At 37.5% G+C, this 24,094-nt stretch overlaps 1 protein-coding gene across 3 annotated transcripts in view; it reads left to right on the forward strand.

Moving 5' to 3' along the window:
- Nucleotides 1-24,094, forward strand: part of TEX10 (testis expressed 10) — a 64,671-nt gene that overhangs the window by 11,942 nt on the left and 28,635 nt on the right. For all 3 annotated transcript variants that reach the window (XR_009346675.1, XM_059143535.1, XM_059143536.1), the window contains exons 5-9: nucleotides 2,292-2,404; nucleotides 17,580-17,818; nucleotides 18,778-18,913; nucleotides 20,520-20,695; nucleotides 22,579-22,756. Coding sequence is in view for 2 of the 3 variants with exons in the window: in XM_059143535.1 (XP_058999518.1) it covers nucleotides 2,292-2,404; nucleotides 17,580-17,818; nucleotides 18,778-18,913; nucleotides 20,520-20,695; nucleotides 22,579-22,756 (842 nt within the window). In the remaining variant the exon portion in view is untranslated. The remainder of the gene's footprint in view (nucleotides 1-2,291; nucleotides 2,405-17,579; nucleotides 17,819-18,777; nucleotides 18,914-20,519; nucleotides 20,696-22,578; nucleotides 22,757-24,094) is intronic.

A 24,094-nucleotide genomic window follows, 5' to 3' on the forward strand; every position in this document is an offset into this window, starting at 1 on the left:
TGCTGTATTAGACAACACAGATGAAAGAATTCCATCATTGCAGCATTGCTTGCCCTCACAGTTCTTAACCTTCTGGTGGGGTTGATGGATGTAAACAAATATATAATGTCAGTGCTAAGAAGAAAGATAAAAGTAAAGCAGGGTAAAGAGAGAACAGGTCCTGGAACAGAATGGGGGGGAGCTATTTTATTTTATTTTTTAAGATTTTATTTATTTGAGAGAGAGACAGATAGTGACAGAGCACAAGTGGAGAGGAGAGGGAGAAGCAGACTCCCACTGAGCAAGGAGCCCAGTGTGGAGCTCGATCCCAGAACCCTGGGATCTGAGCCACAGGCAGATGCTTAACTGACTGAGCCACCCAGGCATCCCAAGTGGGAGCTATTTTAAGTAGGTGGTCAGAAATATTTTCATGACTTTTTCCTTTTTGTTTTTTTTTAAGATTTTATTTATTCACTTGAGTGAGACAGCAGAAGCAGAGGGAGAGGGAGAGGGAGAAGCAGACTCCTGTCTGAGCTGGGAGCCCGACATGGGGCTCGATCCCAGGAGCTGGAGATCATGACCTGAGCTGAAGGCAGACACTTAAGCATCTGAGCCACCCAGGCACCCATTTTCACAACTTTGAATGGCACTCAGTGAAGTTAAAGGACAAAGTATTGTAAAGACCTGTGGGAAGAACCTTCCAGGCATAGGAAATAGCAAGTGTAAAGCCCCTAAAGTGAGAACAGATTTGACATATTTGAGGAAAGGCAGGAAAGCCTGTGCTAGTGAGGCACCAGGAGAAAGGTAGAAGATGATGAGTCAGAGAAAGTGACAGAGGCCAGATCGTGGGACCGTATGGTCCATGGTAACAAGTTTGGATTTTAACCTGAGTGTGATGAAAAGACAATGGAATGTTTCAGCAGGGAACTGGCATGATCTGAATGTGTCTTTAACTTTAATATGTTGAATTTGCAAATAGAACACCAGCGAACTTCCTGTGGTCAGCATCCACCTGTAGCAGAAATGGACCCCAACCTCACACCATCCATCCAGTGGATAACCAGTCCTGCCCTACATATACACTTATTCCCTTTCCCTCTCCTGTATTTTGAAGCATGATTTATGTTTTAAAAGATCACCCTCGCTGCTGTGTAGAGAATTGACTTTTGAGGAAGATAAGAGGAAAAGTAGGGAGAACTGTTGTAGGGAGGCTGTTGTTGTTATCTACGTAAGAGTGGTTGTTTGGGGTAAAATGGTAACTCGTGATTGGAACTATGAGAAGCAGCTGGATTCTGATAAACCAGTGAGACTGCTGATACATAGTGAAGGAAAGAGAAGGATAATGCCCGTCTTAGGTCCAAATAACAGTGTGACTGCTGGTGGGGAGAGTTCAGTTTGTTCATGTTAATTTTTTTTTAAGCTTTATTTATTTTAGAGAGAGAGTGCATGGGGGGTGGGGGTGAGGAGGAGCGGGAGAGAGAAACCCAAGTAGACTCCCTGCTGAGTGCAGAACCCCATGTGAGGCTCAGTCCCATGACTCATGAGATCATGACCTGAGCCAAAACCAAGAGTTGGGCACTTAACTGACTGCACCACCCAGGCATCCCAATTCATGTTAAATTTAAGTTGCTTTTTAGAAGTCCAGAAGGACATATTGAGTATACAATTACAGATTAGCACAAAGAGAAGAATCCAGAAAAGGATAATAAGGAGCTGTTGCGTGACCAGCTATTTTAAACACCTCAAGTCCCACATCCCAAGAAACCATTCAGTCCCTGGCAAAATGGCATAGTTGGTTCTCTGGATAGGAGGAAATAAGAGTGTGGTGATCTGGAATTAGTATTAAGTAGGAGAGAAAGATTGATGAATACTGTAAGAATTTTAGAGAAGTTCATTGCTTTATGACAATGTTAAATATCTTTAATTGAAAATAATAGAATTGCTATGAAATAGAGTTCTTCTATAAATAGAACACTAAGTAGAAGACTTTCTGACATATTTTACAAATCCTGCACTAGAGGTTCAAATTAAGAATTTTCTTACATCATACTTTCTCCTTTTTTCTTCTCTTAAACAGTAGATGAAATGCAAGTAAAGATAATTAATAAGCACCAAAAATATCTATGGGTGAGAATTGGATGCCCTAATGTTTTACTCTGATTTTAAAATTTATTTATATCTTCTATCATGAGCAAAAGGGGAATTATAATGGTAAATTTATAATTGAATATTAATAAGTAGTCAAATTTCTGCTTAAATTTGGTTATTTTAAATGTTTTTTTAGATTTTCTAATACTCGCTTATTTTAATAGGAGTCGTGGCTTCGAAAGAATTATCTTATTGATTTCAAACACCATTTTATGAGTCATTTTCCATATGCCTTAAAAGAAATAACCAAGCACAAAAGGAAAGAGACAAATAAAAGGTATTGTGATTCCTTCCACTGTATAGACTTGAAAAATTTTTTAACCTGAAATTACCAAAAAATAGCCTTAAACTGGAACTTTCTACACTGTGAGGGGTTCATACCTAAATTTTGTGAAATAAAACTAAAAGTTGTAATAGTATGGTTGATCTTGAACAAGTCACTTTAAACCTTAAAATTTTCATTAAAAAAATTTTTTTAAAAATATATAAATATTTTATGCAAATTGAGTCTCAGGTATCAAATTCTGTTAATAAATTTAATAAAATTTCTTGATGTGGGTATTTTATTTGGGAGAAGTACTATGTAATCTCTGAGAGTTTCTTAAAGGTCACCTAGTTGTATTATTTATATATTAGGAGACTAATAGTGAAACTAATACCAGTATCAGAAAGAGGGATAAAACAGAGAGGCTTATGGATCAGAAGATGGAGTTTAAAATTGTAAGCCTGGAAACTTTTTAAAATGTTTACCTCAAGTGAGAGGAAATAAATATAAAAACAAGTTATCTAATAAAATTTTCTTGCTTCTTGAGGTGAGCTTGGTTTCTATAAATTGCCTTCTTAAAACTTTGTCCATTCATTTATTGATGGACCGCTTCTATAGTTTGGCTGTTGAAAATAATGCTGCAATAAACATGGGGTGCGTGTATCCCTTTGAATTAGTGTTTTTGAATTTTTGGTGTAAATACCCAGTAGTGTGATTCCTGGATTGTAGGATGGTTCTGGTTTTAATTTTTTTCAAGAATCTCTGTTCCATACTGTTTTCCACAGTGACTGCACCAGCTTGCAATTTCAACAACAGTACATGAGTTCTCCTTTTTCCTACATCCTCAACAGCACTTGTTTGGTGTGTGTGTGTGTGCTTTTTGTTGTTGTTGTTGTTTGTGTTTTTTATTTTAGCTATTCTGACAGGTGTGAGGTGATATCTCATTGTCGTTTAGGTTTGCATTTTCCTGATGATGAGTGGTGTTAAGCATCTTTTCATGTGCCTGTCGGCCATTTGGATGTCTTTGGAGAAATTTCTGTTCATGTTTTCTGCTCAGTTTTGGATTATTTGTTTTTTAGGTATTGATTTTATCAGTTCTTTATACATTTTGGATACTCTTTTTTTTTTTTTTTAAGATTTTATTTATTTGACAGAGAGAGAGATCACAAATAGGCAGAGAGGCAGGCAGAGAGAGAGGGGAAAGAAGGCTCCCCGCCAAGCAGAGAGTATGACGCGGGGCTCCATCCCAGGACTCTGGGATCATGACCTGAGCTGAAGGCAGAGCCTTTAACTCACTGAGCCACCCAGGCGCCCCTGGTTACTAACTCTTTATTGGATAAGTCGTTTATAAATATCTTCTTCCATTCTGTAGGTTGCTTTTTAGTTTTGTTAATTGTTGCCTTTTCTGTGCAGAAGCTTTATTTTGATGTAGTCTCAGTAGTTTACTTTTGCTTTTACTTTCCTTGCCTCAGGAGACATATCTAGAAAACTGTTGTTACAGCCCATGTCAGATTACTGCCTATGCTCTCTCCAAGGATTTTTATGGTTTCAGGTTTCACATTTAGGTCTTCAATCCATTTTGAATTTATTTTTGTATATGGTATAAGAAAGTGGTTCAGTTTCATTTTTCTGTGTGTAGCTGTTCACAGAGCTGTTGAAGAGACTTTTCCCCATTGTATATTCATTCCTTTGTCAAAGATTAATTGACTTTATAATTGTTGGTTTATTTCTGGTTTTTCTTTTCTTTTTTTTTTTTTAAAGATTTTATTTATTTACTTGACAGAGATCACAAGTAGGCAGAGAGAGGAGGAAGCAGGCTCCCTGTTGAGCAGAGAGCTCCATGCGGGGCTCGACCTCAGGACCCCGAGATCATGACCTGAGCGGAAGGCAGAGGCTTTAACCCACTGAACCACCCAGGCGCCCCTATTTCTGGTTTTTCTGTTGTATTCCATTGATTTGTGTGTCTAATGCCATTATCATACGGTTTCACTACTGCTTTGTAGTATAATGTGGAATGTAACTGGAGTTGTGATGCCTCTAGTTTTATTTTTGTTTTTCAAGATTGCTTTGGCTATTTGAGGTATTTTATGATGCCATACAAATTTTAGGATGGATCGTTCTAGTTCTGTGAAAAATACTGTTGACATTTTGATAGGTATTGTATTAAATCTGTAGATTGTGTAGCATAGGCGTTTTAACAATATTTGTTTTTCCAACCCATGAGCATGGATAGAATGTCTTTCCTTTTTTTTTTTTTGCATTGTCTTGAATTTCTTTAATCAGTGTTTTTAAAGTTTTCAGAGTACAGGTCTTTCACCTCGTTGGTTAAGTTTGTTCCTAAATACTTTATTGTTTGTGGTACAATTGTAAATGGGATTGTTTTCTTAATTTCATTTGCTGCTTGCTTCATTATTAGTCTGTAAGAATGCAACAGAGTTTTGTATATTGATTTTGTATCCTGGAATTTTATTTGGAACTTTACTGAATTCATTTACCAGTTTTAGTAGTTTCTTGGTAGAGTCTTTAGGGTTTTTTGTATTGAGTATCATGTCATCTCCAAGTAGTTTTTCTTCTTTAACATTTTGGTTGTTTATGTTGTCTAGTTGCCATAGCTAGGACTTCCATTACTATGTTGAATAAAAGGGATGAGAGTGGACATTCTTGCCTTGTTTTTGACCTTATGGGAAAAGCTCTCAGTTTTTTACCATTGAGTGTGATGTTGGCTATGGGTTTTTCATATAAGGACTTTATTTATTTATTTATTTAAAAGATACTATTTATTTGGCAGTGGGAGAAACAGCTAGAAAGGGAACACAAGCAGGGGGAGTGAGAGAGGGAAAGGCAGGCTCCCTGCTGAGCAGGAAGCCCAATGCTGGGCTCGATGCCAGGACTCTGGGATCATAACCCAAGCCAAAGGAAGGCATCCAGTGACTGAGCCACCCAGGCACCCTCATATAAGGCCTTTATTATGTTGAGTTATGTTTCTTCTGGACTTAACTTTGTTGAGGGTTTTTACATGAATAGATGTTATGCTTTGTCAGATGATTTTTCTGCATCTGTTGAAATGAGCATATAGTTTTTATCCTTTAATTGATGTGATGTATCACATTGTTTTACAAATATATATTCTTTTTAACATTCTACTTTTTTAAAGATTTTATTTATTTATTTAACAGAGAGCTAGAGAGCACAAGTAGGCAGAACGGCAAGCAGAGGAAAAGGGAGAAGTAGGCTTTCTGCTGGGCAGGGAGCCGGATGTGGGACTTGATCCCAGGACCCTGGGATCATGATCTGAGCTGAAGGCAGCCACTTAACCGACTGAGTCACCTAGGTGCCCTTAATATTCTACTTTTTTAAAGTAGTCTCCGTACTCAATGTGGGGCTTGACTCATGACCCCAAGATCAAAGTCACAAGCTCTATCAGTTGAGCCAGCTAGCTGCCCCTTCTTTTGCAAACATACATATATTTAAGACTATCTTTTTGAGAGAGTGACTGAGAGATCAAAAGCAAGGGGAGCATCAGAAGGAGAGGAAGAAGCAGACTCCCCACTGAGCAGAGAGCCAAAAGTGGGGTTTGATCCCAGGACCCTGGGATCATGACTGAGCTGAAAGCAACCGACTGAGCAGCCCAGGTACGCATTGTTTTGCAAATGTTAAACTGTTGCCTCCTGGGAATAAATCCCACTTGATTGTAGTATATGATTTTTAAAACATATATTGTTCATTTCGTTTGCTAATGTTGAGAATATTTGTATTTATATTCTTAAGAGATACTGGCCTGTTCTCTTTTTTGGTGGTATCTTTATCTGGTTTTGGTACTAGGGTGATACTGGCCTCATGGAATGAATTTGGAAGTTTGCCTTCCTTTCGTATTTTTTGGAATAGTTTAAGAAGGAGGAGTATTAACTCTTCTTTAAATGTTTGCTAGAATTTGCCTGGGAAGCTGTCTGCTCTTGTACTTTTGTTGGGAATTTTTTTATTGTTTCAGTTTCATTGCTGGTGATTGGTCTAATCAAATTTTATATCTATTTCTGTGTTAGTTTTGGTTGGTTATATGTTTCTGGGAATTTATCCATTTCTTCCAAGTTGTCCAGGTTGTTGTCAAATATGTTTTCAGAGTATCCTGTTACAGTTATTTTTATTCCTTCCTTTCTCATTCCTTTCCTTTCCATTAGAGAGAGAAAGTGCACTTGGTAGGTGGAGGGAGAGGGAGAATCCCAGGCAGGCTCACACTCAGCGCAGAGCCTGACATGGCGCTCAGTCCCACAGCCCTGAGATCATGTACCAAGCCTAAATCAAGAGTTGTGACCTACTGAGCCAACCAGGCACCTCTACAGTTGTTTATATTTCTCTGGCATTGGGGCATTGGTGATTGTTTCTCTCTTTTCATTAGTAATTTTGTTTATTTGGGTGTTCTCTCTCTTTCCCTTTTTGATGAGTCTTGCTAGAAGTTTATCAGTTTTGTTGATTTTTCCCCCCACAAAGAATCAGTTCCTGGTTTCATTGATCTGTTCTATTTTTAAATTTCTGTACCATTTATTTCTGTTCTAATCGTTATTATTTCTTAAATTTTGCTGCTTTGGGTTTTTTTTTGTTGTTGTTCTTTTTCTTTTTCTGGCTTTAAGTGTAAGGTTAGGTCTTTTATTTGAGATTTCTCTTTCTGAGGTAGGCCTGTGATTCTCTATAAATTGCCTTTTTTTTTTTTAAGATTTTATTTATTTATTTGACAGAGATCACAAGTAGGCAGAGAGGCAGGCAGGAGGGAGGGTGGTGGGGGAGCAGGCTCCCTGCTGAGCAGAGAGCCTGATGTAGGCCTCGATCGCAGGACCCTGAGATCATGACCTGAGCCGAAGTCAGAGGCTTGTTAACCCACTGAGCCACCCAGTGCGCTATAAATTGCCTTCTTAAAACCACTTTTTGCTGGATCCCAAAGATTTTGGACCTTTGTGTTTTCATTTTCATGTAATTTTTTTTAATGTTTTTTAATAGCATCTTATTTAACCTCTGTGTATTTGTGCTCTTTTCAGGTCTTGTGGTTGATTTCTTGTTTCATAGCATTGTGTTCAGAAAAGATGCATGATATGATTTCAGTTTGTTGAGACTTGTTTTATGGTCTAACACATCTATTCTGGAAAATGTTCTGTGTGTGCTTGAAAAAGGATGTGTATTCTGTTGTTTTAGGATGAAGTATTCTGAATATCATGTCTGCTAATCCATCTGGTCCAGTGTTTCATTTAAAGCCACTTTTTCCTTACTGATTCTCTGTTTGGATGATCTGTCCATTGATGTGTATGTGAAATGTTAAAGTCCTCTATTGTTACTGTATTACTGTTGATTATCCCTTTTGTATTTGTTATTAACTGTTTTATGTATTTGGGTGCATGAAATTTAGAACTGTTCTGTCCTCTTGTTGGATTGTCCCCTTTAATTATAGTGTCCTTCTTTGTCTCCTGTTATGGTCTTTGTTTTAATGTCTGTTTTGTCCAATATGAGTATTGCTACCTTGGCTTTCTTTTGGCACTGCTTGCATGATAAATATTTCTCCATTCCCTTACTTTCAAACCCCAGGTGTCTTTAGGTCTGAAATGAGTAGGCATCATATAGATGGGTCTTGTTTTTTTTAATCCACTTTGTCACCCTGTATCAAAGTAATTACTCAGAGGTATGTACTTAATTGCCATTTTGTTAACTTGTTTTGTGCTTGTTTGTGGAGATTTTCTCTCATTTCTCTTGCTCTCTTTCATGGTTTATTGGCTTTCTTAAGTAATATACATGGATTCCTTTCTCTTTATTCTTTGCATATTAGTTAGAGATTTTTGATTTATAGTTATCATTAGATTTGTACATAACATCTTCTGCATATAGGAGTCTATATTAAGTTGTTGGTTGTGTAAGTTTAAACCCATGCTTTATTCCTCTCCCATGTTTCAGGTATATGATTTCATATAAAATACCCTTTTATTTTATGAATCCGTTGACTGATTTTTAAAAGACTTTATATATATATTAATTTGACCGAGAAAGAGAGAGTGTATTGTGTGTGTGCGCACACAAGCAGGGAGAGTGTCAGACAGAGGGAAAGGGAGAAGCAGGCTCTCCACTGAGCAGGGATTCCCACGTGGGTTTCCATCCCAGAACCCTGGGATCATGACCTGAGCCAAAGGCAGACAATTAACTCACTGAGCCAGCCAGGTGCCTTCCCTTGACTGAGTTTTATAAATATATTTATTCTTACTGTTTTTATGGGTTTTGTGTTTGGTTTTTTATTTATTTATTTTAGGGAGAGTGAGAGTGCTCCTGCAAGAGTTGTGGTGGAGGGGTAGAGGGGCAGAGGGAGAGAATATTCTTGGCTGCACATTTTTATCTTTGAGTGCATTGAATATATCTTTCCCCACTTCTTCTGGCCTGCAAAGTTTCTGCTGAAAAATTCACTAATAGCCTTATAGGATTTCCCTTGTATGTAACTTTTTTTTTTCCCCTTTTGCTGCTTTTAAAATTTTGTCCTTGTTGCTGTTTTTTGCCATCGTAATTACTATGTGTTTTGTTTGGATGACCTTTTTTTGAATTTGGAGTGGGGGGCAGGAAGGTGGGAAAATGGGGCAGGATCTCTGTAATTTCCTGGATCTGGATCTCTGTTTCCTTCCCCAGATTAGGGAAGTTTTCAGTTATTATTTCTTCAAATTTTCTCCCTTTTCTCTTTCTTCTGAGATCTATATAATGCAGATGTTGTTATACTTGGTGGAGTCATTGAGTTCCCTAAGACTTTTCTCAGTTTGTATAATTTCCTTTCTTTTGCTCAGCTTGTTACTTCTATTATCCTGCCTTCCAGGTTGTTAATTCATTCCTCTGATTCATTTAGCCTGCTATTTCTTCCATCAAGAGTATTTTAAATTTCATTTACTATGTTCTTGATCTCTGATTGGTTCTCTTTTATCTCTGTATTAACGGTCTGTGTGATGTCCTCCACTCTTTTCCCCAGTTTAATATTTTCATTATTGTTATTTTAAATTCTCTATCAGGCATATTACTTATACTTGTTTCACTTTGGTCTCTTGCTGTGGTTTGCCTTACGAAGAAGCAGTCCTGTAGTGCCCTGTAGTGCAGTGTTCCTTATTTCCCAGGGCCTGGCGCTTCAGAGTGTTTCCTAGGTGTATTGCATGTGCTCTCCTGTTGAGTCTTGGCCTCTTTCCTTCATTGCATTTATATAGTCTCTCGGCATATTTTGTGCAGTATTTGATCTCCGGTAGTGGTGGGGCACACTTTAACACATTTTAACAAGATGTGTGGGGGTCTGCTTGTCAGGAGTGAGGTCCTCCTGAGTGTCAGGTGGTGTGGCATTGTCAGGGTTTGTGCTGAGGTTGGGGCCTGCAGTGCTGGGACTCAGGCCAGTGTTATTGGGAAGGGCATATCTGCTGATGGTTGGGGTGGGGTATGGTGGAGAGGGTGGAATGTGAAGAAACTTGGTGATAGCAAGTTAGGAGTGGTGTCACCATGCTGGTTCCTGCAGGTGGTCATTGTTTTTGCTGGCGGGTTGGGAGGGAAATGGTGTCTGCCATGTGCTTTGTTCTTGGAGTCTCCTTGTGGTCCCTGCCTCTTTGAGATGAGCAAATCATTCTTCCTCCTGTCTGCCCCTGGAGTTTTCCACTTGCTGGTTCTGCCCTGTTATTTGCAGGGGTGTTTGTCTTGTTATCTCTTCTATTGCAGAACTCTGTTTCCTAATGCCTTCTGGGCTCTCACAGAGCCAAGTCCACCAATTTTTAAAATTCCAGGCTTTAAGTCCTGCTGGTTTTAAGAACTCAGAAAATTTAGCCCCTCTAACTTTCAAAGGTAAATATTCTGGAGACTCATTCTCCCTGTTTGTGGACTTCCCAGTGTGAAAGTCTGTTTTCTGTCCTTCTCTGCACCACTAGCTCCCTCTCCGTTGTGTCAAATGGCCATGGTTCATTTTGCTTCCAGACCATGTCTTCGCCCTTCCAATTTTCTATAACATGGCCTCTTTGTTGGCTCTAGTTGTGGAATTTGTTCTGCTAGTCTTTGGGTGGTTTCCCGGGTAATTTAAACGGATATGTGTGTTACCTAGTTATATGCATGGAAGAGGTGAGCTTATTGTCTGCCTATTCTATTGTCTTCCCAGCTGACTTTGTAGTTGTGGAATTTTTAGCAAAAATAGATTGACAATATAACTAGCTTATTCTTCAGAAGATTTCCCCAGGATTCATTTTCAGGGACTTCGGACTGCTCTTTTATTTCCATAAGATGCTGCATTGAATACTTGGCAGATAACTTGTGGAGGGCAACATAAGTTAAAGTTAGGAGAGACAACATTGTAACCCCAGTTAATTTTTTTTTTTTTTTAAGATTTTATTTATTTATTTGACAGACAGATCACAAGTAGGCTGAGAGGCAGGCAGAGAGAGAGAGAGAGGGAAGCAGGCTTCCTGCGGAGCAGGGAGCCTGATGCGGGGCTCGATCCCAGAACCCCGAGATCATGACCCGAGCCGAAGGCAGCAGCCCAAACCACTGAGCCACCCAGGCGCCCCACCCCAGTTAATTTTTGACCTGATGTCTAACTTTTTCATCTTCAATTAAAATACAGGGTTACAAAGGATATTATTGATTTTTATTATGGTAAAATACACATAGCATGAAATTTGACCTTTTTAATCATGTAAAGTATATGGTTCAGTAGTGTTAAGTATATTTACATTGTTATGCAGCCATCACCACCATCCATTTCCAGAATTTTTTTCATCTTCCTAAACTAGAAGTCTGTACCCATGAAACAATAACTCACCATGGTCCCCTATCACCAGCTTCTGGGATCCACTGGTCTACTTTTTGTCTCTGTTAATTTGACTCTTCTAGGTACCTCACAGAAGAAGAACCAGAAAATATTTTCCTTTTGTGTCTGGCTTAATTTGATTTAGAAAATGTTTTCAAGGTTCATCCGTATTGTAACATGTACCAGCACTTTCCCCCTTTTTTTAGAAATAGACTTTATTTTTTTAGAGCAGTTTTAGTTACATAGGGAAGTTGAGCAGAAAGTACAGAATTGTCATATGTACTCTTGCTCCCAGAAATACATGGCTTTCCTCGCTGTCAGCATCCTGCACCAGAGTTAAACATTTGTTACAATCTGTGAACCTACATTGACACATCATTTTCATCCCAAATCCAGAGTTTACCTTAGGGTTCACTCTTGGTTATACAATTCTATGAGTTTTGACAAATATATGATGACATTTATATGATGACACCATTATAGCATCCTATAGGTTAGTTTCACTGTCCTAAAAATCCTCTGTTCTCTGTCTATTCATGACTTGAGGGCTCTTTTTTTGAAGTGCTTAATTATGTTCTTGTATGGATGTGTCACAGTTCATGTATCCATTAAACTACTTACTAATGGGCGTCTTGGTTGCTTCCAAGTTTTCCTTCCTTATTAAGGCTAAATAATACTCCATTGTATGTATATACCCATATTTTGTTTATATATTCATCTTGTCAATGGATGTTTGGGTGGTTTCTACCTTTTGGTTACTGTAAATAATGCTTTTGTGAACATTGGTCTTCAAATGTCCATTTGAGTCCCTGCTTTCAATTCTTTGTTTATATTAAAGGCTATAATTTTGTCATTGGAAATATTGGCATTTATTTTTTTTAATTTTTTTTTAAAGATTTTTATTTATTTATTTGACACAGAGAGATCACAAGTAGGCAGAGAGGCAGGCAGAGAAAGAGGAAGGGAAGCAGGCTCCCTGCTGAGCAGAGAGCCCCATGCGGGGCTCAATCCCAGGACCCTGGGATCATGACCTGAGCCGAAGGCAGAGGCTTAACCCACTGAGCCACCCAGGTGCCCCGAAATACTGGCATTTAAAAAAAGCAGTGTAGTCCTAAGAAAACTTTTTTCTTTTCTTTCTTTTTTTTTTAATTTAAAGGATCTTACTTGAGAGATCGAGTGAGAGAGCAGAAGGGGTGGGTGGGGAAGGGGGAGAAGCTGGCATCCTCCTGAGCAGGGAGCCCAATGAGGGGCTCTGTCCCAGGACCCTGAGATCATGACTTGAGATGAAGCAGATGCTTAACTCATTGAGCCACCCAGGCGCCCCTCTTTCTTTCTTTTTTTGAAGATTTTTATTTATTTTAAAGAGAGAGTATGAGCAGAGGGAGGGGCATAGGGTGATTGGAGAGAGACCCTCTCAAGCAGATTCCACACTGAGCGTAGAGCCCAGTGTGGGGCTTGATTTCTGAGATCATGACCCAAATCGAAATCAAGAGTTGGACACTTAACTGACCGAGCCACCCAGGCGCCCCTAAGAAAACCTTTTTTGTGCTCAAAATGTATTAATCTATGTGGTAATTATTCCAACAAGCTAACTCTAATATGTACTGGGAACAAATACTGTAAACAAAATAACATGATTTCATTCCTTGGTGGGTTACATATAGAGATTTCACCAGATGGAGTTGCCACACAACAGAACCTATTTACTGCAAGTAAGGAGATCATGAGGGAATAATTTCCAATACCTTGACTCCCTGAGTATGGGTGAGTGGGTTCTTTTTATTTAGGGTTTAGGATGAATATCAGAAAGGGGAGCTTTGTAATCACATGTAAAGGCAGGCATAAGTTTGTGCAGACATACTTAGGAGACATGCCTGTACATGCATGCTGTGTCTGAACCTTGTGCTCCTGGGGTGGAGACTTCAACTTGAACTGTCGACAGGTGAAAGGGCTTCTGGTAAGCTCTTAGGGTATAAACTGGATGGGGTCTTGAGTTCCTTATCTTGGGTAAGGAATGCAGGGCCTTGTTTACTTTCGAAACAGCACTGGGAATTTCACCACTGATTTGTTTGTTATGGTTAGCCTATTTATTGGCCTGTTAGACTGTTAGTTTTTTTATTCCTTTAGTTCCCTTAAAATCCTTAACTACTGAAGTTTTTGTATTTCTTTGTAATTCTTCTACCTCCCAGGATGTGTTTTAAGAGATATGCTTAGGGCAGTAGAGCCAGTGGGGATATTGATCAGGGAAAATAGGAAAAGAGCTGGGGACTTAAAATGACTTCTCTTGTGTCATGAAAGCGGTGTCTTATCTTTCTTCTCTTGGGAGCCCCAGATCTCTGTGTTTGCAATACAGCTAAGTCTTGCCTTTGGCCTACAAATCAACTTGTGAGAGAAGTTCACTGCTGACTGCAGTAGTCTCCTAGTTGGTAAGATTTGGAAAATTAATTTTCCGAGAGGTAATGGAGAGCTTTGATTTGGCAGGTTGAGGTTGATTAAGTGCTGGTTGGGTTGTTGGGAATTTATTGCAAAATGTATTAGGAAAGATTGGTCTGCTTATGGTAGTGACAGGTTTCTTTCAGAAATTGTATTTATCTTTAAAAAGTGACTATATTAAAAAAACATAGTAAATATTCAGACAGTATGTGAATGATTAGACTTTGAATAAAGTTATTAGCAAATAGATTTCTTTGTGGGAAAATAAGCACAGAATAGGGCCCACAGAAAGAGTGCAGCAGGAATTGTAAGAAGGCAGAATTCAAAAGGAGATTGACTTACAGTAATCTGTAGAAGAAATTTGAGTTTCCTATAGTTAAATTAAATAGAAATGTTTGTTAAGGCCAAAAGAAAAGATGATCTGGAGAGTTACAAAGTTTATGTGCTAAAAAGGAAGTTTGTTGGATGTATTGTATATAGAAAATTTTCCTAACTGGTTTAAATAAGGATACCACTGAAGAGCCAGAATCTGACATTTTTTTTTCTTTTTCTTTTTTCTTTTTTTTTTTTTTCAGAATCTGAAATTCTTAGAGGTGGGTATTACTTTGGGAGAGCCTTAAAATAAAGGAGCACAGAACAAATTAGGTTGGGGATGGGGAAGGGGCATGTAAACAATAGATCATTGTTGCTATTGTGAGACAGTTTGTTACATAGTTAGCTGGCTTACTCTTCTGTCATTTATCTAAGACAGTGGTTCTCAAAGGGTGGCCTGTGACCTGTGGGTCTATAAAGTCAGAGCTGTTTCACAATTATGACATTATTTGCCTTTTTGATTTTTCTGACATTTGCACTGATGGCGCAAAAGCAGTGGTGGGTAAAATTGCCAGTATCTTAGCATAAACTAAGGTAGTGGCATCAAACTGAACTAGTAAAACATTGTATTCTTCATCACTTTGCACTCACAGTCTAAAAGAACAAGCCAGAGCCAGTTTCGCTTAAAAAGGTCCTTAATGAAGCAGTAAAAATTACTTAATTTTATTAAGTCACGACCCTTGAGAATACATTTTTTCCCCCTTATATTCAGTGTGATGAAATGGGGGTACTGGGGTAAAATAATTTGGCCGCATACACAGGATGATGGTTATCTCAAGAAACACATTTTTGTGATTATTCTACTTCTGAGTACTTTCCTGTGACAGACACAATTTTAACTTGAAAGAATGACAAACTGCGGGTTTTCAGAGTTGGGTATTTGGCAATTATTTTCTCAAAATGAACAAAGAGCCTACCAATTCCAAGAAAACAGCTGATAGTATTTGTGCCAATGATACAATTTGAGCTCTCCATCAAAAATTAGTTTTTTGCAGAACTTGTTTGCATCACTTGAGTTTTATTTATGTATTTCCAGTTTTTTTTTTTTTTCCCTCTTCATTTTTTCCTGTATCTGTTTCCATCCATTTGGGATCATTTAAAATTTGCTGGAAGTTGTTTTTTGTTTTGTCTAAAAATATTTTTCCTTCATTTCTAAAGAGTGTTTTAGCAGAGTATAGTACTCTAGGTTTGGCACTTTTCTTCTTTGAGCACACTGACAATAACACTTCACTGTCTGCTGATTTTCATTGCTGTATGAAGAAATCAACTATGAGTCTAATTGTGTTACTTTACAAAATTTCTTTCCCACTTCTCATGATTTTTCTTTTTATTTAGTTTCATAGTGGTGTATCCAGGTGGTTTTTTTGTTTTTGTTTCCGTGTGAGGCTGCTGAAAGGTTACATCAGTTTTTGCAGCTTTTTCTTTGGAATTGTCAGTTGCCCTAAGGACAAAGCCTTGAATGCTAGTATCTTGTCTTTTTTTTTTTTTTTTTTGGTAGAGTTTGGGACCCAGTAAATGTTCATTATCTTCTTAGCTCTTGAGTACTTTTAAGGTTTTAAAAAACAATTTTATCTAGTTTTAAAGTTGTTTTCAGGAAGGGGATTATTAGTTCTAATTACTTACATTATCATTACTGAAAACTGGTTTATCCCCATTGCCCTGCCTCCCTCATAGAATTGATAGTTGTTATATTTAGTCTGTAAAAATTTGTATTAATTATTGGAGGAGCAGAATGAATTCTCCAGGTTTGCAGTGTCCATTGAGAACTTCCAGACCGTAATAGACTATGCTGCTTGAGATATAAACTTAGGGTAGATCTTGGTAAGCTCTACTTCTGAAGAAATGTGACAATTAAGTTTTTGTGGTCTAGTTAATGTTAAAATGTGTTTGGTTTTGGGTGCTGGGAAGTTTGGCAAAAAAAAAAAAAAATGCTTGTAGTAATTTGGATTTGTGGTGCGTAGACTACTAGTTATCTGTCCCATTCTGTCTTTCCTTTCTTTAATTTCACTGTTTAGCTAGGATTAAGACTATACAAAATAAAAACTGGATTTCCTGCTTTTGCAGCTAGGAGTGGTCATGTTTTAATAAATGGCTTGGACTTCTCTCTCTGGTGTCAGACTTGTACTTTGAGTTGTCTGTTGGCTATCTCTGTCTGGAATTATACCAGAGACACTATAAGCTCCACATATCAAAAGTAATTATTTTTTGGATCTCTGCCCTTCATTTATCCATTTACCAGTACTACAACTTCTGAATCCTCCAGTTTCCACCATCCCCAAATTTGTATACATATATACACTTAAACTTCAAATCCAGCTAATTTTTCCTCTTCCTAAATGTCCTGTCTTCTCCCAGTCCATACCAACACTGACCCTGGTTCTTGAGCTTGTTGTCTCTTGCCTAGATTGCTGTAATAGCCAACTAACTGCTTCTTTGTTTTTTAAAGATTTTTTTTATTCATTTGAGAGAGCATGAGAGGAGAGGTAGAAGGAGAAGCAGACCCTGCTTAGTAGGGAGCCTGACGTGGGGCTTAGTCCCAGGACCTGGAGATCATGACCTGAACAGAAGGCAGACACTTAAACATCTGAGCCACCCAGGCACTTCTGCTTCTTCTTTGTATTCTTATAACTCTCATTTTTCCTTTTCTATCCTTATGAATCACCCATCAGTAAGTTTTCAACCATGTTACTCATGTGGTTGCAGAATTAATTTTAGTGCCCTTAGCCTCCCTGACTCTTTGTAATCTGGTTCCATTTTACCTTTCCAGGCTCATCTGTCATTCCTAACTCTATATTTGATGCTCTGATAGCACCAGATTTCTTTTATTTCCCTTCCCATGTGTTCTTGGTTCTTCACTACTGTTCCCTTGCTCATGCTTGATCTAGGATTAACCTTTTCCTTTAAAATTGGTTAATGAGATTTTTTATTTTAATTAACTTTACATTTTTTGAAACCTGAAATAAATAGGCTCTACTGTTGAATATGCCGTAGTCTGAAAATTATTTATATTCTAAGTTGCAATTTCTGTTTTTATTGAAAGTATTTGAGATTTTTTTTTGAAATTTCTTCGAAGGTTTGAAAGAAATGTGTTTTATTTGGTTAGAAAAAAACAGTTTTAATACGTGTATCATGTAAGTTGTTTAAGAACAACTGGATCAGTCTCCTTATGTCCCACATATGGAAATTGTGGCCAGGAGAAATTAGTGATTATGTGGTGAGGTAGAAGTAGAGTCCAGATCTACTGTGACCTATATCCAAATATCAGTACCTGCTTTAAAAAAATCTTCAAGCATGTTGAGGTTCTCAAGTCTTCAATTTCGTTTAGGATTACCAAGCATTGTTACAAGGGCCTTTAATTTTTGTGTGAAGAGGAACTTGGGTAATGAACTAAGCAGTATACAGTGTAATTCATGTCTTCTTAACAACCTTAAGGAATGGTTTATTTATAAAACAGTGACCTAAGCTTTGCCTCTATACCTGTCTTCTTGGGAATTTATTATTTGGAAGGAAATATTTTGACCCATTGATTAAGTATTCTAAGTAAAACAGGCATGGTAGATATAACGCTTTATAGATGTATATATCTTTCTTTGTTTTTAGCATCAAGCATTGCACGATTCTCTCCAATAATGTAGATCATCTATTACTGAATTTAACACTGTCTGATATCATGGTCTCCCTGGCAAATGCCTCAACTTTACAGAAGGATTCTAATTGGATAGAAATGATAAGGAAATTTGTGACAGAGACCCTTGAAGATGGCTTTAGGCTAAATAGTAAGCAGCTGAACAGATTGCTTGGAGTATCATGGAGGTTAATGCAGATACAACCAAACAGAGGTAGGTGTTAATGCTTTGTCTTTCTTTAAGAGAGGAGCTGCCTTTTTTTTTTTTTTTTTTTAAAAGATTTCATTTATTTGTCAGAGAGGGAGACATGGTAAGAGAGGGAATACAGGCAGGAGGAGTGGGAGACAGAAAAGCAGGCCTCCCACGGAGCAGGGAGCCCAATGTGGGGCTTGATCCCAGGACCCTGAGATCATGACCGAGCCAAAGGCAAGATGCCTAACAATTGAGCCACCTAGGTGCCCCAGAGAGGAGCTCTTATGCATGCTGTTAGGGTCTAGCTTTGAATTAATGACTTCTAGACATTCCAGGTAGTCAGATTAATTACATCCAGGCCATAAAATGTAGCTTATAGAATTATAAAGGACTATCTACTTGAACACTGAAGTTTTTTGTGGCTCAGAGAATCTCCTCAGTGAGTAGGTTCACTCTGAAGCAATATGGAAGATTTCTAGTAAATTATAGACTTGAGTAAAAGAAGATAGGTATTATTAAGAGGAAATGCCATTGAGTCTAATGATGAAAAGATACCTTTTTCTGGTCTAGTTTGATTAGAAATTGAGTACTTTTCCCTTTTATCTGTATAGAATCAATCCTCTACCTTTCTTCTACCCTGAAGTTATGTCACATTTAAGTTCTTTTTTAGTGTGACTTACTAATTGTCTTCATTCAAAAACATAGCTTTTTTTTTTTGGTTCCCATCTTACTCATCTTTCTGATATCCTGGTTGTTGTCATCACTACATAGGTTAGTTGTCCCTCAGGAAAAATTATACTGTAATCTCTGGTTGGTTTGACTTTTATAGTAAAAAGTGCTACAGGACTTTAGTGGTAGTTAACACTTTGTGACTAAGATCTACTTTGTCATAGGAACAAAGTAAAGTGCTTCTGTGCTTTTAGAGGAATTAGAGCTGGTGAAGAAACATTTGCTTCATATACAGTTGTTTTTGTTTTTAGAGGCTACAGAGTCTCTCATCAAGGCAGTTTATACATTATATCAGCAGAGGGGCCTTCTCCTTCCAGTTCGGACTTTGTTACTGAAGTTTTTCAGTAAAATTTATCAAAAAGAAGAACTGAGATCTTACAGGCTCAGGTAAAGTTTCATTTAATTTGTGTTTCTTTTTCTTGTAAGTTTTTTTTTTTTTAAGTCTCTTTAAATAAGACAATAGGGTGATAAAATCTTTGGAGGAGTTCACTTTTTATCTCATTTGGTTATAATAAGAAAAGGTATAAACTTATATAAAAAAGCATATATAATAGGGCCAGTAATCTTTATTTGTATAACCACACAAATAAAAGCTCTTTGAGTTTGTATTTCCACTTGTCCACTTACAGCTTAAGGATAATTGGAATAACCTGTAGCAGCCTCAGCCTTGCCTTTAGCTTTCTGTAAAAATTAGGGAAATTGAACCACTAGCATTTAATTACATGTTGGGTTATATGATATAAGAATGAGGACAGTAGAAGATAAGAATATGTTTCTGGCTGAGTTTGCTGCTATCAAGTGAGATGGACAACACAAAAACTAAGGAATTAATTTTTTGATGTGAGTTTGAGATATATTTCAGATAGGAAGATATGTTTAGGCAGAAGATGAGGGTTGGGGCTACCTCAGCATACATAGGTAGTTGTTGAAACATATTTGAGTCTTTAGTACAAACCAGGTACTTTTCATAATTTATCTAAATCTCATACTCCTGCTCTGAAGTGTAGGTATTGTTACTTTTGTTTTATAGGAGGAAACTGAAGCTTGGGTTAAGTAAGTTGGTGAGTGTCCTATAACTAATGGGAATAGAGCTCAGACTTAAGTTCACATCTGTGTGACAACAAAGGTCATGCTTAAATCATTAAACTTTCATGGTGCGGCAAAAGTGATTGCTGTTACCTGAGTAAAGAGACATTGGAGCTTTACCAAGTACAAGTGCAGTTGACCCTTGAACATTGTGGGGCTAGTGTCCCTGACACATTCTCCCATGGCCCCCAACCCCCTGACACAAAAAATCTGTGTGTAACTTTTGACTCCCTCAAAACTTAACTGCTAATAGCCTACGGTTGACTAGAAGCCTTTCCAATAACAGCTGATAAACACATATTTTATGTTACATATATTCTTATAGTTGCATCTAACTTCTAAGAAGAATACTGTATTTTTGGTATTTCTAGGCTATGCACTTTTTGAGGCTTTCAAATTGTTGCAGTTCTCCAAAAAATTTTCCAATATATTTATTGAAAAAAATAAACAAATAAACTGATTATAAGTGGGCCCACGCAGTTCAAACCCATGTTGTTCAAGGGTCACCTGTGTACTGAAGAACTAAAATAAGAGGTTCAAAGCCTTTAGTTCTGGGAGCATCGTTTATTGACTGCAGCAGTGGGTTAATACAGTACAATAGCTAACAAGATAAATAGTACAAAGAGAAGTAGTGTCTGTTTTTTAAGATAAATGTACAATTTAGATAGTGCTCCAGATTACATGATCTTTTTAATTTAGTGCGTTAAACCTTGGAAAATGCTGTAGCTGAATAAATGATGCTGCCATTCTTGAGGGCTCTCACATGTTTAAATGAGTACATGTGGTAGTTCTTGGTAGATGATTTGTTACTTTGTGGTATATTCAGGTTAACATTTTTTTATGCTTAAACATATTTCCCTGTGTTTGGCAATTATACTTTATTTTGTTCTTATTTGGTGTTTCTTAGATACCGTAGTAAGGTGTTATCTCGTTGGCTGGCTGGCTTACCATTGCAACTTGCTCACCTTGGTTCCCGAAATCCTGAGCTCTCAACACAGCTTATTGACATTATCCATACTGCGGCAGCACGAGCAAATAAAGAATTACTAAAAAGTTTACAAGCTTCTGCTCTGCGAATCTATGGTAAGAGTTTAACTGTGTAGGTAGCCATTGATCTACTCCTCATTCAGGAAGTTTCTAAGGAGAATGCTTTAGGTTTGCCTTTCCTTTATTATAAATTGGTTATACCATGGTTAAATTGCCAAAACAAAATAAAATTTCAAATAGTAAACTCAATTTCAATAACAAGTATTTTTTATTAGGGTAGTTTTATTTAGTGGTTGTAGATGATTCTTGGATTCTTAAATTATCTTTTCAGCCGCTTACTGTTCTTAAATTCAGAACTGATGAGGAATTTTAAAAAAAAAATCCTTTGAAGCTTTGGCAGCAGATTTATCATAATGGATATCTTGTATGACTTCCACATTTATTTTTTTATTCATCTCTGGAACTTTTTCTTCTTTTTTTTTTTTTTTAAGATTTATTTATTTATTTAACAGACAGAGATCACAAGTAGGCAGAGAGAGAGGAAGGGAAGCAGGCTCCCTGCTGAGCAGAGAGCCCGATGCGGGACTCCATCCCAGGACCCTGGGATCATGACCTGAGCCGAAGGCAGAGGCTTTAACCCACTGAGCCACCCAGGCACCCCTCTGGAACTATTTCACATTTTAAGCAAAAATACCAATAAAATCATACCAGGATATATACGTATATATAATTTATATTATTGAGATGTAGTTCACATACCATAAAATTTGCTGTTTTACAGTGTACATTTCAGTGGGGTTTTTTTGTTTGTTTTTAAAAATTTTATTTATTTATTTGACAGCTAGAGAGGTAACACAGATAGGGGGAGTTGGAGAGGGAACCAGGCACCCTGCTGAGCAGGGTACCCGATATGGGGCTTGATCCCAGGAACCTGGGATCATGACCTGAGCCGAAGGCTTAATGGTTCGGCTTAGTGACTTACTGAGTTAATGACTGAGCCACCCTGGCGCCCCTACATTTCAGTGTTTTTAATACATTCCCAAAATTAGGCATTCTGTCTGATTGCAGAATATTTTTATCACCCCAAAAAGAAACTATACCCACTAGTAGTCCTTTCCCAGCTTCTGGCACACAAATCTACTTTTCTGTCTTTATGGATTTGCCTGTTTCGAACATTTGTTATAAATGGAATTATATATTATGGGACCTTTTTGAATCTGGCTACTTTTACTTAACATACTGTTTTCAGGATTTATGCATGCTAGCATGCATGTATCTGAACTGTATTTTTTATTGCTGAGTACTAATATTCCATTGTAGGGATCTTTCACTTAATATTTATCTATTCATTAAGTGATGACATTTGGTTTATTTCCACCTTTGGGGGGTTATATTTTTAAGTCTGTTTTTCCTAGTATTGCTTGTGTGTATTATCATTTGCTTTTTTTTTTTTTTTTTTTTTAAAGATTTTATTTATTTGTCATAGAGAGAGAGAATGAGAGCGAGCACAGGCAGACAGAGTGGCAGGCAGGGTCAGAGGGAGAAGCAGGCTCCCTGCCAAGCAAGGAGCCCGATGTGGGACTCGATCCCAGGATGCTGGGATCATGACCTGAGCCGAAGGCAGCTGCTTAACCCAACTGAGCCACTCAGGCGTCCCTATCTTTTGCTTTAAATTGGGTTGATATTTTAACTGTCACTGTTGAGGAAAAGTACCTGTTTTTTACTGTTTAATACCTTTACCCCCATCAAATTTCTTATTTCAGATGTGACGCATGGGTATTATGGAATTATTATAGTTCATTGTTTTACTTAAAAAAATAGTTTAAGTTGAACATGTACTTTATGATAAAACTTTTTATGTAGTTGATACATTGGAATTCCGTTTAACAGTTACCAGTCTATTGATTTAATCTCTGTAAACTTTTATATCTTTATAAATTCATCTTTTATGAATTGAATATGTGTACCTACCCTACCAGATCCACAAGAAGGCACTGTGGTGGTTCTCCCAGCAGAGTCTCAGCAGCGTTTGGTCCAGCTTGTATATTTTCTACCCAGTCTGCCTGCTGACTTACTTTCTCGATTAAGTCGTTGCTGTATTATGGGAAGACTCAGTTCAAGTTTGGCTGCCATGCTTATCGGGATACTGCATATGAGGTAGCGTCCTCAAGTGAGATGTATTTGAGGTGTATAGTCTTTTTCCCCATGTGTTTTACTGGCAATGTGTAAAATACAGAACACTTTTAAAGTTACATACTGATACTAACTTCATTTGCTCTTAATGCAACAATTAAAACTTTTGATATTATTGCTAGAGTAAGCTCACTAAAGTAAGCCTGAAGTTTTCTAGCGATTTGTATAGGTAGAAATTGTGTGTAATCATATGTATAGATTTATACAGATTAGAAATTATCAAAAGCATGAAGTAAGGGTTCAGTGGCAGGTGAGTACTGTGCTTAAATCCTTCGGTGTTGTGGAATTGTGACACAGGCCTTTTCAGGGACCTACAAATTTAATGTAGCTGGTGAAATAACATACGTTTGTGGATTAGACAAGGAATCACTTGAAATCAAGTATTTTCACATTGTTATGCAACTAGCACCACTGTCCATCTCCAGAACTATTTTATCATTCCAAACTGAACCTCTGCATGCATTAAACAATGATAACTCTTCATTCCCCCTGCCCTCAGCCCTTTAGTAACCACTGTTCTATCTTCTTGCTTTTGACTATTCTAGGTACCTCATATAAGTGGAATTACACAATATTTGTCCTTTTCTGTCTTGCGTATTTCACTCATAACTCTTCAAGGTTCATCCGTGTTGTATCATGTATCAGAATTTTCCTTTTAAAGCTGACTTAATGTTCATTAAATGTATATACTACATTTTGTCCATCTGTTGATGGACGTTTGGTTGTGTCCATCTTTTGGTTGGCTGTTGTAAATATGCTGCTTTAAACATTGATGTGCAAATAACTGTTCAATTCAACTTTTAATTCTTTTGGCTATGTACCCAGAAGTGGAGTTGCTGGATCACATGGTAATTCTCTTAATTTTTTGAGGAATTGCTCTGTGGTATTCCACAGTGACTGTATCATTTTACTCTTAAAAAAATTTTTTTTTTTTAGATTTTATTTATTTATTAGAGTGAGCATGAGCAGGGGGAGGGGTAGAGGGAGAGGCAGAAGCAAACTCCCCACTGAGCAAGGAGCCTGATAGGGGACTCCATTCCAGGACCCTGGGATCGTGATGTGAGAGGAAGGCAGATGCATAACTGATGGAGCCACCCAGGCACCTCTACTCTTAAATGTTTTATAACCAATTAATAGTGTTTCATATTGCAAATGTTCAAAGTATCCTTAAACACCTTGTGTTTGTATTTTAGACATAATATTTTAATTTTTTTTATTTTAAAAATATTTTATTTAAAATTTTTTTTAAAGATATTTATTTATCAGAGAGAGAAAGCACAAAACAGGGGGGTGACAGGCAGA

This window comes from Mustela lutreola, chromosome 12 (assembly GCF_030435805.1).
Source record: "Mustela lutreola isolate mMusLut2 chromosome 12, mMusLut2.pri, whole genome shotgun sequence".
Lineage (NCBI taxonomy): Eukaryota > Metazoa > Chordata > Mammalia > Carnivora > Mustelidae > Mustela > Mustela lutreola.